The sequence below is a fragment of the Sprattus sprattus genome (genome assembly GCF_963457725.1).
Source record: "Sprattus sprattus genome assembly, chromosome: 8".
Classification (NCBI taxonomy): Eukaryota; Metazoa; Chordata; class Actinopteri; order Clupeiformes; family Clupeidae; genus Sprattus; species Sprattus sprattus.
In genome coordinates, this window is record NC_137927.1 from 15,010,011 (window position 1) to 15,022,854 (window position 12,844).

General features: G+C 43.2%; 1 protein-coding gene across 1 annotated transcript in view; it reads right to left on the reverse strand.

Moving 5' to 3' along the window:
• Positions 1 to 12,844, reverse strand: part of trip4 (thyroid hormone receptor interactor 4) — a 46,525-nt gene that overhangs the window by 23,121 nt on the left and 10,560 nt on the right. Inside the window, exon 12 of the mRNA XM_080843822.1 lies at positions 83 to 185. Coding sequence (XP_080699948.1) covers positions 83 to 185 — 103 coding nt within the window. The remainder of the gene's footprint in view (positions 1 to 82; positions 186 to 12,844) is intronic.

Consider the following 12,844-nt stretch of genomic DNA (forward strand, 5'->3'; position numbering starts at 1 on the left):
GGACAGAATAAATGAGAAATATTCGACAGCGAAGCTACATTTCCAATCACTGGACCCACAACATGAAAGAGGCAAGACTTACAGATCTTGTGTTTCCCTTTCATGGGGAACTTTACTATCATCTCCCGGGGGTTGGAACAAATGAAGACGAATGGAGAGGCAGACTCCTCTGAGATCTGGGGATACTGTGGTGAGAAAGAGAGAAAAGAAGACAAAGCACTCTATTACGATGTTTCATTAACACTCCACCAATATAGCTGTGCCCTGAATGAGGCCTCTTGCTCCCTAACTGATGTAAGAAATGAGAGACAAGAACGAGAGCAAGAGCAACGAGAGGGACAGGGTAAAAAAAGAAACAGCGAAATACAGAGAAAGAACACACAGTGCAGGTGAGATTGACACATCCGTAAAAACAGAGTCATCTTTTCAATCTGCTGAGGAGGGAATGGCCCAGGAGGCTTTATTTCCTCTCCCCTGTTATCAGGGGCTGGTATGATTGCATCTCAGCAGCCAGGAAGCAGGGGGCTTCTTTTCACAACAGCACTTGTCATCCCTTCTTTTGAAAGCTCAGTGCTGCAAGGAAAGCGCACACACGCACACAAACTGTGACATGCTGAGATTACTGTCAGGCGTAATTGCAGATGAGAGGCATCCAGTGGGCTTTTGGATTTATTTTGGCTGCAGGTAAATGACAAAATTGGAAGTAAACAAAGCGACATGAACCTCCAATGAGGTAGACAAGCAATAATGAGGAAAGTAAGGGGCAATTTTAGAATCCCTTAGAGTTGTTCCTAAGAGAGTGTGAAGCATAGTTTACAGCTAGCTATGCTAGTTTGTTATGTAATAGCTTATATTTTCTTTAAATTAGAATCTAAGTGCCATTACTATGTGTACCGCTACTGTAATCGAAGACAGGCAAGCTGGAATATTAAGAAGTAGTTATAACTCGTCCTTCTGCTGGTGAACATGTTCAGGTCCCTGCTGCTGGGATAGATTGTCACTATCAGGGCTTTTGCAAATATTTAGTTTTGACCTGCTTTGTACAGTGTTGGCCAAAAGTTTTGAGAATGACACAAATATACATTTTCACAAAGTTTGATGAAAATGTATATTTGTGTCATTCTCAAAACGTTTGGCCACGACTGTATTTATTGCAAAATAAACAAAAATAACTTACCAGAACAAAAAGTTGCAGACCTTAAAGAAATGTAAATATACTGTATGTACATATATAGGAAGCCCTGGAAGCCCCTGGCCCCAACATTAGACCATTACAAACTAAGTCATGAGGCTGCTTCCATCATTCAGGTAGTTAAAGGAAGTTTTCATAAAATATTTTGCAGCAAAAGTAATATAAAGCATGACTAAATCAAACACAAGTTTCAAGATGTCTGTTTCTAGGCCTATATATGCATGAATACAATAACAATAAAGTAGGCATGTTTCCCTACACCACCATTCTATACGCTGTATAATCCTAATAGGCTGCTCTTAAGGCCTTTCAATTTTTTTAATTATATATAAAAAATCATGCTATTTTACCATGACTCAATCACATTCACTAGATCAAGGCTTAATAACCTTAAAGCTTAATAAGATCCACACACAACATTTTTGAAAATACACTGAATTCCAATTTGCTAAACCAGGTCGTCCCTGTGGAAAAAGCAATTTTACCTGCCTTTACATTAAGACCAAAAACGTCAATGATACCTTTGAATCGTTGTTATAGGCAAGAAATGGGCACTGCAGTCTAGGCTGTTCTAAAGCATCTCATGCAAGACCTCCTTTTGAGGACTATGCATCTAAAATTAGATTGCAGATTGCCCTACAAGGCTCCAGAATTATTTCAAGTACATCTAATGTACCTTAACATTGAACATTTCCACTCTGTCTTTTAAATAAGCTTCATGATAAACCTGTCATTGACCACTGACCTCTCTTAATACACCACAGCACCATTTTCTCATACACTGACATCAACTTACGGCTGCGTTTTTCAGTCTGGACACCTGCAACAAATTACCCAATTATATTTCTTAAGTAATTGTGATTACCCATAAAAAACATTTTCCCCCGCAATTAAATGGACAAGCCAGGCAGGCCTGCCCTAGTAGGATTGTACAAAAGAGGGAAAACACTGACCTTGAGCCATAACCTTTCCCTGAAAAGCAAGTGTATTAAATTACATCTGCAGCCACAATAAGCCTTTACCTTTGCTTTAAATACTTGGTCTGACCACAACTAAGGGCAATCTGACATAGATGTCCAAAAGACTTCACGTTCAACAAATTAATTCAGATATTCTCCACACACCTAGAGCTGGACAGCCATGTTTAGATTTTCCACCTTTACTGAAGTGGGCTGACAGCCAAAGTGTGCACAACATGCATGTGCCTCTTCTCACTCCTGGTCCACAGCTAAATTTCCCTGTGGTCTGCACAGTCCAGACAAGGAGCATACAAATGTAGCCCAGACATTTTAATAAACTCCCTGCTAATGTCACTAGAGGCGTGCTATTAAATCCTGGCAAAAGCCAACCAAGCCTCCAAAGTACAGAACCTGAAATAATACAGCGGTGTAAGCACCTAATAAAATGCCCATAGAGTGCATGCTTTGTCACATGACATGCCATTACAGTGTGTGAGGGGGGTGGGGAGTCAACCCTGTAAATGCCACCTGCAAGTACGAAATGAGGCAGAATAAAATGTCAACAGCTTTCTATTCCAAACAAAATGAGTATCCCTTTATAGTATGTCCTCAACTCTCTGTTTTGGAGAATGAATTACCTTTTTTTTCTACGGTGTCACAAAGGTGTTGATTTCTGATTTTGCGCAATGGTCCATTTGATTCAGCAGCCTACACAAATGCAAAGATAATTCCTGCCGCTATTTCACCATATTGAGCTGCACTGTTCATTGTCAGGAAAATAGCTGTCTGACGATAATTTTTGATCAAAGGCTGATGTTTTCACCCACAAGATGAAAGCACTGCCACACACTGTATACACGCGTGGTGTACTGATGCCTGACAGATGCCATCTGAGAAAACAGCTAAGATGCCTTCAGTGCTTTTTAATCCTCCTCTGTGAGTTCATCATGATTCACAGCTGTTGAGTGGGCCTGGCTCGGAATCTCAGATTCCCACTCCCTCCATCACAAACACACCATGTAATAGTTCCAGTACTGATTTAATCAAAAGAGCGTGACATCATCCACATTATAATAGAGTTCTCCTTTTTCCCACCAAAGTAATAAATGCAGAAAGTGCAACATGTTCCAGAAGGATCGTTGTGATAAATTAAAACAGCAAAACAATAATTTATTTGTCAAAATGAAAATTAACCAATAGATTTCAGCCTAAAAACATCCTAAACCAACGTAGAAATGTGTCCTTGTAGCAGGTGACTAAATGGGGACTTTTTGCCCTCACTATTTATTTGTGGTCCTGTGTCACCACACAGAGAAAGAGAGCGAGGAAGAGGGAGAGAGGGGGAGGGAGAGAGGGAGAGCGAGAAAAAACATGAGTGGCCCTTGCCAAAGAACATTACATGATTAGAGGGCAGAGTGAGTGCAGCCACAGCCAGACAGCCCACCCATGTCCTACCTAACAAAGGCAGCCTGGCCTGGCCTCGCAAAAGCCCAATCTCCCCCTCTCTCTCTCTCCCAGTCCCAACCTCTCTCTACTTTAAACAGAGTCAGTGGAGCAATGAATCTAAGAGTTTGGTTGGCCAGGGCTCACTCAGTCAGTCACTCTCTCCCTCACTGACTCACTCACTCACTCTCTTGCCTGCCTGCTCCTGCTGCAGTACCCTGGCCTTTCAGATGCTGGCCAGCAATTACGAGGTCGAGACAAGCAATCTCCCGCCCCGGCCGCTGCAGTGCTAATGGGGCTGTGTGGCAGCCTGGGGCCCGCTTGGCTGCACACAATCTCATACCCCCCCCCCCCCCCCCCCCCCTCCTCCACCACCACCACCACCATTCATTCTCCACCCCCACCCCCAAAAAAAAACAAGCCCTCACTGGCAGAGCGTCCCCTCATCGGCTCTGCCGAGAAGAGGCCCTCATGGAGAGAGAGAAAATGGAGGGAGGGAGGGACGGGGGGGGGGGGGAGAGGGAACAGATACACAAAAGAAGAAGGGGGCTCAGTCAAGGCCCGCTTCACACTACTTAAGCAAAGAAAAAGGAATCGGCTTGACTCATCTACCTCTGGGTGATGGGCTCAGCTGTGCTGATCTCTTGCCAGCAATGGGACTTCAGCTCATTGGAAGGTGCTTTGCAACCCAAAATACTGGATAAACACATGTGGGAGAGAGAGAATTGGATTTGGACTGACCGTTCAAAACTGCTCGCTCTTGGATGAAATGAAAAGGGAATAGCAGAATAATTTCAATTAACAAGGCTTCCATATAAAAAAAATACTCTACTCTAATGCAAATGCACTGAGGCCAGACGGTGAAAGCAATTGTTGCTAGAGTTCTTTATTTCTTTATGGCATAGCTAAGTCAGCAGTCTTAACTTTCATATTCATTAACAGAACACCACATAGCCTTTATGGCAGCAGCTATTAAAAAAGGCCTGCTCTGTGTAACACTTCCCTGACAGGCTCCCGTAGCTCCATCAGTCCATCATTTGCACTGTATAAGTTCTGTAGCTATTAATATTTAACGGCACTTCTTCACACAAAGAAACAACTGGTGTCAAGTTGGAGTGTGCATGAATTATACAAGAGGGCCCAACACTGGCATTGGTGTTTCTACATAATTAATGTTCCCGACACAGGGAGATACATGGGCAGCTTTTAGAGCCTCAACGATGGCCATCGTGTCAGCCAAGGCCACTGCTCTACTGCGGAGCGTGATATGTGCATGCGGACGGGGGATGGGGTGGGGAAGGAGTCACATTTCCTGCTGTCAACAACACACCATGTTTTTAAAAACTACCATATAGGCTTAAGTTTCCAACAGCAAAACCTGAATGAGCTCAATTTAGCTTAACTTCAGTCAACAAGACAAATTAGTCTTTGAAAGGGTGCACAGTCACCCTGTCACAAACAGGACATGGTCAGACATTCAACAGAGGCTGGCTTGTCTGCAAATGCAGACACTCACCGGAGACGTGTGTGGAGAAGGAGGAAGGGACAAATTAGTTCTTTCACAGAGCGACGATAGGTTGCGGTGAAGTCATTTATTTTTGAGGTGAGATTCACACTACTCTCCTGCTTCGTGAGCCTTTAACCTTTAAAGCCACGTCTGTGACCTCATCCTCTCCTTCATGTCACAGCCCAGAGAAAAACAAGATATTCTTACACAAGCCAGACATAGAGTGGTCACAACAATTTACAGAGCTTGCAGATATACCCCCATTTCCATCTGTTCTCCTCTGTCAAGTACAGCCTGAAATCATATGTTTAGAGTCAATCTTGGGGAATCTGGGATGAGTACTTACTGCAACAACAAAAACATATTTTAGATAACACCACAATGTGCTCCATACAATCCGAGAGTGGTATAACAAGAATGAAGATAACATGATATTTGCATTTCAAGATACATCAACATGGCACGTGTAGGCACTACATGAGAAATAATTCAGCACTCAATCACAGAGAACAAACACAACAGAGGAGAAAGATAATATCTCTCTTTTGTCCAGAAAAGCCTTCCACCCCTTCAGTCCCACCAGCTCCTGAGAAACATTACTTCAGCGTCAGTACACAACTGAGGCCTGTTCCCTCGGGGACAATTAACTTGTGCAACTTCACTTCCCACACAGCACTTCAAAAGAACCCTGGGGAAACAAGGAACCTTTTTCAGGCACATTTTCTTCCGCCATTGCAACGTTTTGTTAGCTTGGTAGCAGCATAGATGCAAAAAGCCTCCAATATTTCAGACTCGCTTGACACCCCAGGACAAACTGGAGCGTTGTTTTTACGCACAACCCTGGCTCTCGGGGTGCAGGCTTTGCTTTGATTGTGGCTCTGGAACACAGCCGGCCATCTGGGGTCATTCTACACAGCTGGATGCCGCTGCCCCCCTGTGAACCGCCCAAGGCTCAGACAAAGCCCTGCACTAGATGAGGTGAGCAGCTGGGGGTAGGAGGTCTCATATCCTCCCTCTCTCACTCACATCCCCTCTCTCTCTCTCACTGCCTCACACACACACACACACACACTCATATATACACACACACAGAAACCACCCCCTCCCCACACATGCACTCACTCACTCACTCAAAAACACACACACACACACAATCTACCAACCCTCCTTACCCTTTGTCACCTCATTAGCCACCCTTGAGACCCAGAGCAGGACAGAAGCCCAGGCAGCCCCTGAGGGAAATAAAAAACAAGAGGGGCAGCTCCCACACGCCAAAGCCACTGGCAAGAAAATAGATGCGACTGCTGCTTCTCTCCTCTCCTCTCCGCAGGCTTCTCTCAGGGAACACTTGCTCAGAAGCCACTCTCATTTTCCGAAAGACGACGGCAACTGACATTTTTATAGGGGAGGTTCTTCACACTGTGATATAGCTTGTCTGGATGATCGAGAGGGAACAGGCTTAGACAGCAGAATGCAGTGCAATATCTCTGCCAATTTATTAGGCTGCCGGCAGGAGGACAAGATAGACTGGAAATATTACGAAAAAAGCCACAGCAAAAACAAGAGAAGGTACACAGATGCCGCTCCGGCAGCCTACCACTCAACAAATGCTCTCTCTTCAGTGTAATCTCCCCAAACGGCCCCCAGCCTGGCTTATGTAGCACTGGATGAGTTTATCCATCAGTAAGAAAACCTACTCGTGCCACCATCTTATTTATGGGCCCCCACAGGCAATATAACAGAGTCCATATCCTCGGCTGAAAATTCTGCAGTCAAGACATTCTCCTTCATAACAAATAAATTGGGTTCTGCCACCTTCACATTTACCTCAGATTCAGCCACAAAAAGCAAGTGCACAAATATACTTTCTCATACAAAATTCGCCCAAATGCAGAACCATACTATTTGCCATTTCACCCTGACCACTACAGATAAGGTCATCCATTTTCAAGATGAATCTGATAAAGTGAAATATTCCTTTTTGCCCTTTCCACATATGAGCATGTCATATATAATATGCTAAATGCATAGATGGATTTTTTTTAAAAACATGAAGAGTAAATATTCAAGCCTACAGTGGATTTTCTTTTTGCAAGTTTTACATTCAGCAATATACAAATAATACTTTCACTTATTACTATAAACGGTGTAAACTCCTAAAACACAATCCATCAACATAGAACATCACAAACAAATGCAGTAGTATGCTGACCAGGTCTCCTTCCACATATGCTACTGGAAGAAGAAAAAAACCACAAGGCACTTAGTAAGCTGCCTCGCCAAAAGCAGCCCATCCCCCACACCATGCTGTCTGGAGGGCGAATGCCTGTGGAGGGGGGCGGCAGCTGCACTGTCACTCGATTGACAAGGTGAACCATTCTCTTGGCCCCTGGAAGACAGCTCCTGACTGCGCTCGCCGGCCAAACAACACAGCTGGGCGGGAGTCCACCACACACACCGACAGGAGTGAACATCCCTAGCTTGAGGCAGGATGTTCAGCGATGGAGCTAACAGGATGTGGAGCTCCATGTGTTCCAGAGGGGATGAGAGGGCAGGCAAAACATGGCACCCAGAACAGCCTCACCACCGCCTGTTATGGAGTGACAGGCACTTGAATAGTAGAGCAAACCAGCTAGTTCAGCATTATGTTTCCCGAGGATCTTAGACTTCTTCTAGGGCCTCCTCCAGTTATCTGTAAGCTAGCATGCTGACCAGCTAGCGTTGCGCCAGCCTCTCTTATAATACCACTCTATACCTCAAAAGCGGTAGTGAGCCACTGTGAAACAGTAACGAAAATTGTGTCACTAACGAAAAGGAGGAGAAAGCTGCTTTAAAGTAACAATATGCAAGAATTTTACCTTAAAATAACAGCTTGAAAAAAATTGTGTTGTTACAATTATTTTTAATATGGAGAATGGCCCCTCCGCCATTGCCATCGGGGGTCTGTAGGGAAATTACTGCGGTATGTAAGATTTCTGGAGCTGCCCGGTCCTTTGTGTCTGAGCATGCGCGACTAGGATCGGGTAGTGACAGTCACTATCGGAACAGCTTTTACATGTTGGCGAGAGCTGAGACACATTTGGATACAAGTTCAATTCAGAGCTAGCCATCTTCTCTTGACTGTGTTAGCAAAGTTATTGACTCGCTAATTTGTCCTAAACGAGGAAAGCTAATTTTAACCGGTTTCGCCGCTAGGGGGAGCTCCAAGCCCAAAACTCCTTAGTGCTGCTTTAAGTGGCGGTGCGGCGGAAAAGAGAAAAATGCAATACAACATGCATTCTTACTGATTGCCTGATGAGATTTCTTACATCTTTCTGAAGCTATTAGGCCATGATTTGTTAGTTGCGATCAATATTTCCAAGAAATATATTACTTGAAATCACAGTTGCTAATTTTATTTTACCCAAATGCTATACAATCAATTAGCAAAGCTGTTTCACACAATTGAACACAACATGGTTAAACAAAATGAGAATTGCCAAGCAGAGGTAATCCATGTGGGTAGTCTAAATTGCTGGCTAGCTAGCTAAGGAAGCTAACTACTTAGCTAAATAGCAAGCTAACTTCAACAAGTCCATGAATACAAGCCAAAATTTTGTCAGGTAAGTGCATTACAGCATTATCAACTTTTAAACACTAAACTGTTCTTCAATATGGCATTTTTTTGTTTACAAATTAGAAGGGACAATGAATATTATTAATTGTAATAATAATGGGGCCAAGAATATGGCGCTGTCAGCAGAAAAGCCCACATCTATAAAAATAACTGTGTTTAAGATGACCATTATGGTTAAACTCAGTATCCATAAAGCATTATAAACATATTCATAAACGGTTCATATAACATAGTCATAATGGCTCATTATGATGACATAAGTCTCTTAGAGTTTTAAGTATCAGAATGCATATAAAGCTTCTTTTACCTCTTGACAATGGCACTGATGACATCTTTGCCTTATATCCAAAGCTGTTCATTCACCAAATGCTCTTTATGGAGCCATATGTGACCCCATACAAGCAATCATAATAATAGTTGTGTAGGGCCAATACCACATCATTAAAACGGTTTATGAATGCAGTCATGTATATTTATAAATAGTATCTAAACAGGTCATGATGCTATGATGCATTACTTCATATACATTTACAAATATGTTTATAATGCTTTATGAATACTGAGTTTGATCAGAATCAGGTTTTATTGGCCAAGTAAGTTTGCACAAACAAGGAATTTGACTTGGTAAAGTGGCTCTCAGATTGTTAACACAATTGTCATAGCATATATTTGCTAAGACAATATCAGTTGTATTTTGATTTACTACTCAGCAGCAGTATTTGAAGTCACTTTACTTCTCCTTTCTTGCCATGCGTAGTTTTGTTAAACTCAAATTATTTATCATTTATCCCAATACTTATCAACTAATTATCTTGCCTCTTAATGTAAATTAATTAGCATGTGTGCTGGTCTACATCGGCCTCTTTTTGACTAAAAGCATACCATTCCATATGTCCATAGAATTACACAGCAGTTAATATGCTTACAATGGAGTAGAGCTGTAAAGTATGTCAGGCAATAGATGCAAGGTATGGAAAACAAAAAGAAAATCTGAAAATCCAATACACGACAAAGCATTAATTGCTGCATGTGTGAGAAAGGGAATCCAAAAAAGAAATAAAGTCACTAAGCCAAAAGCCTGATGGCTATACAAAAAAAAAGAACGGTTAGTTTTGGCCAAGAGGTTGTGTTAGAGAGGTTTATGTACACATGTGTGAACATTTTACCAGACACTTCTATGGGTCACCATAGACCTCCACTGCAGAAACAATATTGGTAATGAAAACATCTTGTCATATGAAGACGTGCCTAGATACCTTTGGAGCTTTGCACCTCACAAAATAATAATAATAAAAAGATTTCAAAAGGCTGTTCTGAGCTCTGCCAGGATTCAACACAACCATTCTGACTGACAGCTGCGGAGGCACAACACCTGACACCACCAATAGAAGCAGGGACAGGTTTAGAAGATATGACACACATTTGCTTGTGGTGAACATACAAGGACAGGCGTTTTCAAAAGCCCCATTGACCTCGTCCTTCTCCACCGAGGCGAGAGAGAATGACGCCGGTGTGCTCCTGCACGGGCTGAATTCTTCACATATACCACATAACCACAAGCTTACAGCAGCCTGACAGCGCTAACAAACAACGTCTGAGGCGGAGTGGGGGAGAGGAGAGAGCAAGATAGAGAGGCAGCGCCAAGAAAAAAAATGACATACCGAGAGAGGGAGGGGGGTGTATAACAGGGAGAGAGAGAGAGACAGAAAAATAAATGTTGCGGGAGCTCAGGAAAAATAGTCATTGCCTTCCTCCGGCACAGCTCCAGCCTAGCCGCTCTTGTGCCTCTCCCTGTGGAAAAAAAAAGCTTCTCGGCAATAAATATCACATTACCACATAAGGAGACACAGGCATTAACTGACCCCATGCTAACAAGGACACAAGAGCAGCTTGCCAGCCTTTGGTTGTTCAGAGCCTATGCTACATTCACAACAGAGGGCATGAAATACATACTAAACAGTTCCATGCCGTTTAGATACAAAAAAAAAAGCAAACAGTTAGCTTTACCCAGCTATAATAGTGCTAGTCGTATTATGCAGAAAAAAACCCATATTTTCTAACTTTATATTTTTCTCTATATCGATCTACCTACCTATCTATATGCATATCTATCTACAAAACCAATAACTCATTTAAAATCTATTCATTGACCAATCTACCAAACAATCTGTTGTCCATCAATCTACCAGTCAATCTGAAGATCATTCTACAAAGCACATGAACCCATATATATTTTTAATGTTTTTCAGAAATAACGTTTCATCATCTAAAGCCTGTGTTCCCATTATCCATGCTGTGCATTAGGCCATTAGGAGAACAACAAGGGGACATGACAGGCTCTGTGTCTTTGCTGACAGGTAACTCCCCTGACCTAGCAAACAGGGGGTTGTGGAAAAAATTGACTGATTCTCAATTTCCTGTGAGATGGCTGCCTGGTGGTAGAACACACACAGACACACATATGCGCCTGGGATCCCTAGTGGCTGCCATATAAGAGGGGGAGGGAAGGCGCAAGTGTGTGGTACTGACATAATGACTGCTTGAGCTGACTACCTGCCTTAGATTAGTCAATACAGATCAATACCACATTCAGCACGAGAGGAGGAATGGCTTCTCTTCTTTGTCCTGTCCCATATATCCAACACATTTCGTCCTTAAAAAAAAAAAAAAAAAAAAACATATCCACCTATATGTTCGAATGTAACCTAATAATAGAGAAAAGCACTTTTCCAAAGCGTTATGACATTGCACAGATGCAACTTCTCACAATGAAATGAAAAGAAAAACACTTTGCACATTTTGCACTGCCTGGAGACCGCCAAACAATAAGCTCCTTCCTGAAGGAAGAAGGTCTGCCCTCTTTTCCTACTGTGGATCCTTAGTCTAGCGGCCATTGTTCTTAAAGGGTTTAAGAGATAACTGTTTGAATTACATATGACCTAATGCTTTCCCAAAGAGTAATTCATTTTTGCCATCTGTTGTCTTTTATGTGATTTATTCATCTGAGGAACAGAAGTAGGTATAAACTGGTATTTACTACGGCTGCGTTTTGGGATCATCTCATGTTTAGTGCTAAACTAGGCACTCGAGTAAATGTGATACTGCCTTGTGGTGTCGTCAATTTGCATTGATTGTTGCAAAGAGATCTGTATCCCCATATTTCACATCCATTGGACATGCCATTTGAATTACTTTGAAACACAAGACTGCTGGCATCTTGGACAAGGACTAAACCCAAACTAGTCTAAGAATCATTATCATTGAGAGAATCTTGTCTATTCAAACAGGTAATAGTACAGATTTAGCATCAGAGAGCAGCTCTGGAGCAACTCCCAGAAGCCTTTGTGGCAGATAGGCTCTCTGTCTTCATTCCTGAGTGAACGAGAAGCGGGGGAGAGGAGGATGGAGGACGACTGGTGGGTGGAGGGGGGGGTAATCCGGTGGAGGTAGGGAGTGGTTGGGTCAATACACCAGCGAACAAGCTGTAATAAATGCAGCAAGACTATTACAATTCCCTCCAAACAGACAGCTAATGCATCAATCCTGCTCCTCTCTTTCTCTGCCTGTGCACATTTTCAGCCTCAGTGCGTGTGTGACTGTGTCTCTCCCTGGGTGTAAAAGAGAGTGAGAAACAGAGAAAAGCAGAAACAGAGAGATAGCATTTTCAGCCTCTATCTCCTTCTTTCACACACACACACACACACACACACTCTTTTTCCCTCCCCCGTCGGCTGGCTTGAAGCACTGCTGTTCCCAGCGCCAGCAAGCAAAATCTCTTTGAGTGGGTGGTTGAGCAGAAGACAAAGGTGAACAACGGCATGCAGTAGGCAGTTAAGTCACAGGGCTCGCTCCTTTTCTCCCTCTCTCGCTTCTCTCCCTCCCTCCCTACCTCTCTCTTCTGTCTCTGGCTGGATTTATGGTTCGCCCCTGGTGCTGAGAACTCAAACACATGATGAAAGGGGCTAGGGAGGGAAGGGAAGGGAAGGGAAGCGAAGGGAAGGGGGGGAGGGGCCCCCAGAGTGCTCACCCAGGCCCCCGCTTCTCCACACAGAGATTTTATGACCCCAGAAAGAGGATCAGAGAGGAGAATGGTGCGGGGATAATGGCCACTGAGAAACAGAGAGGCA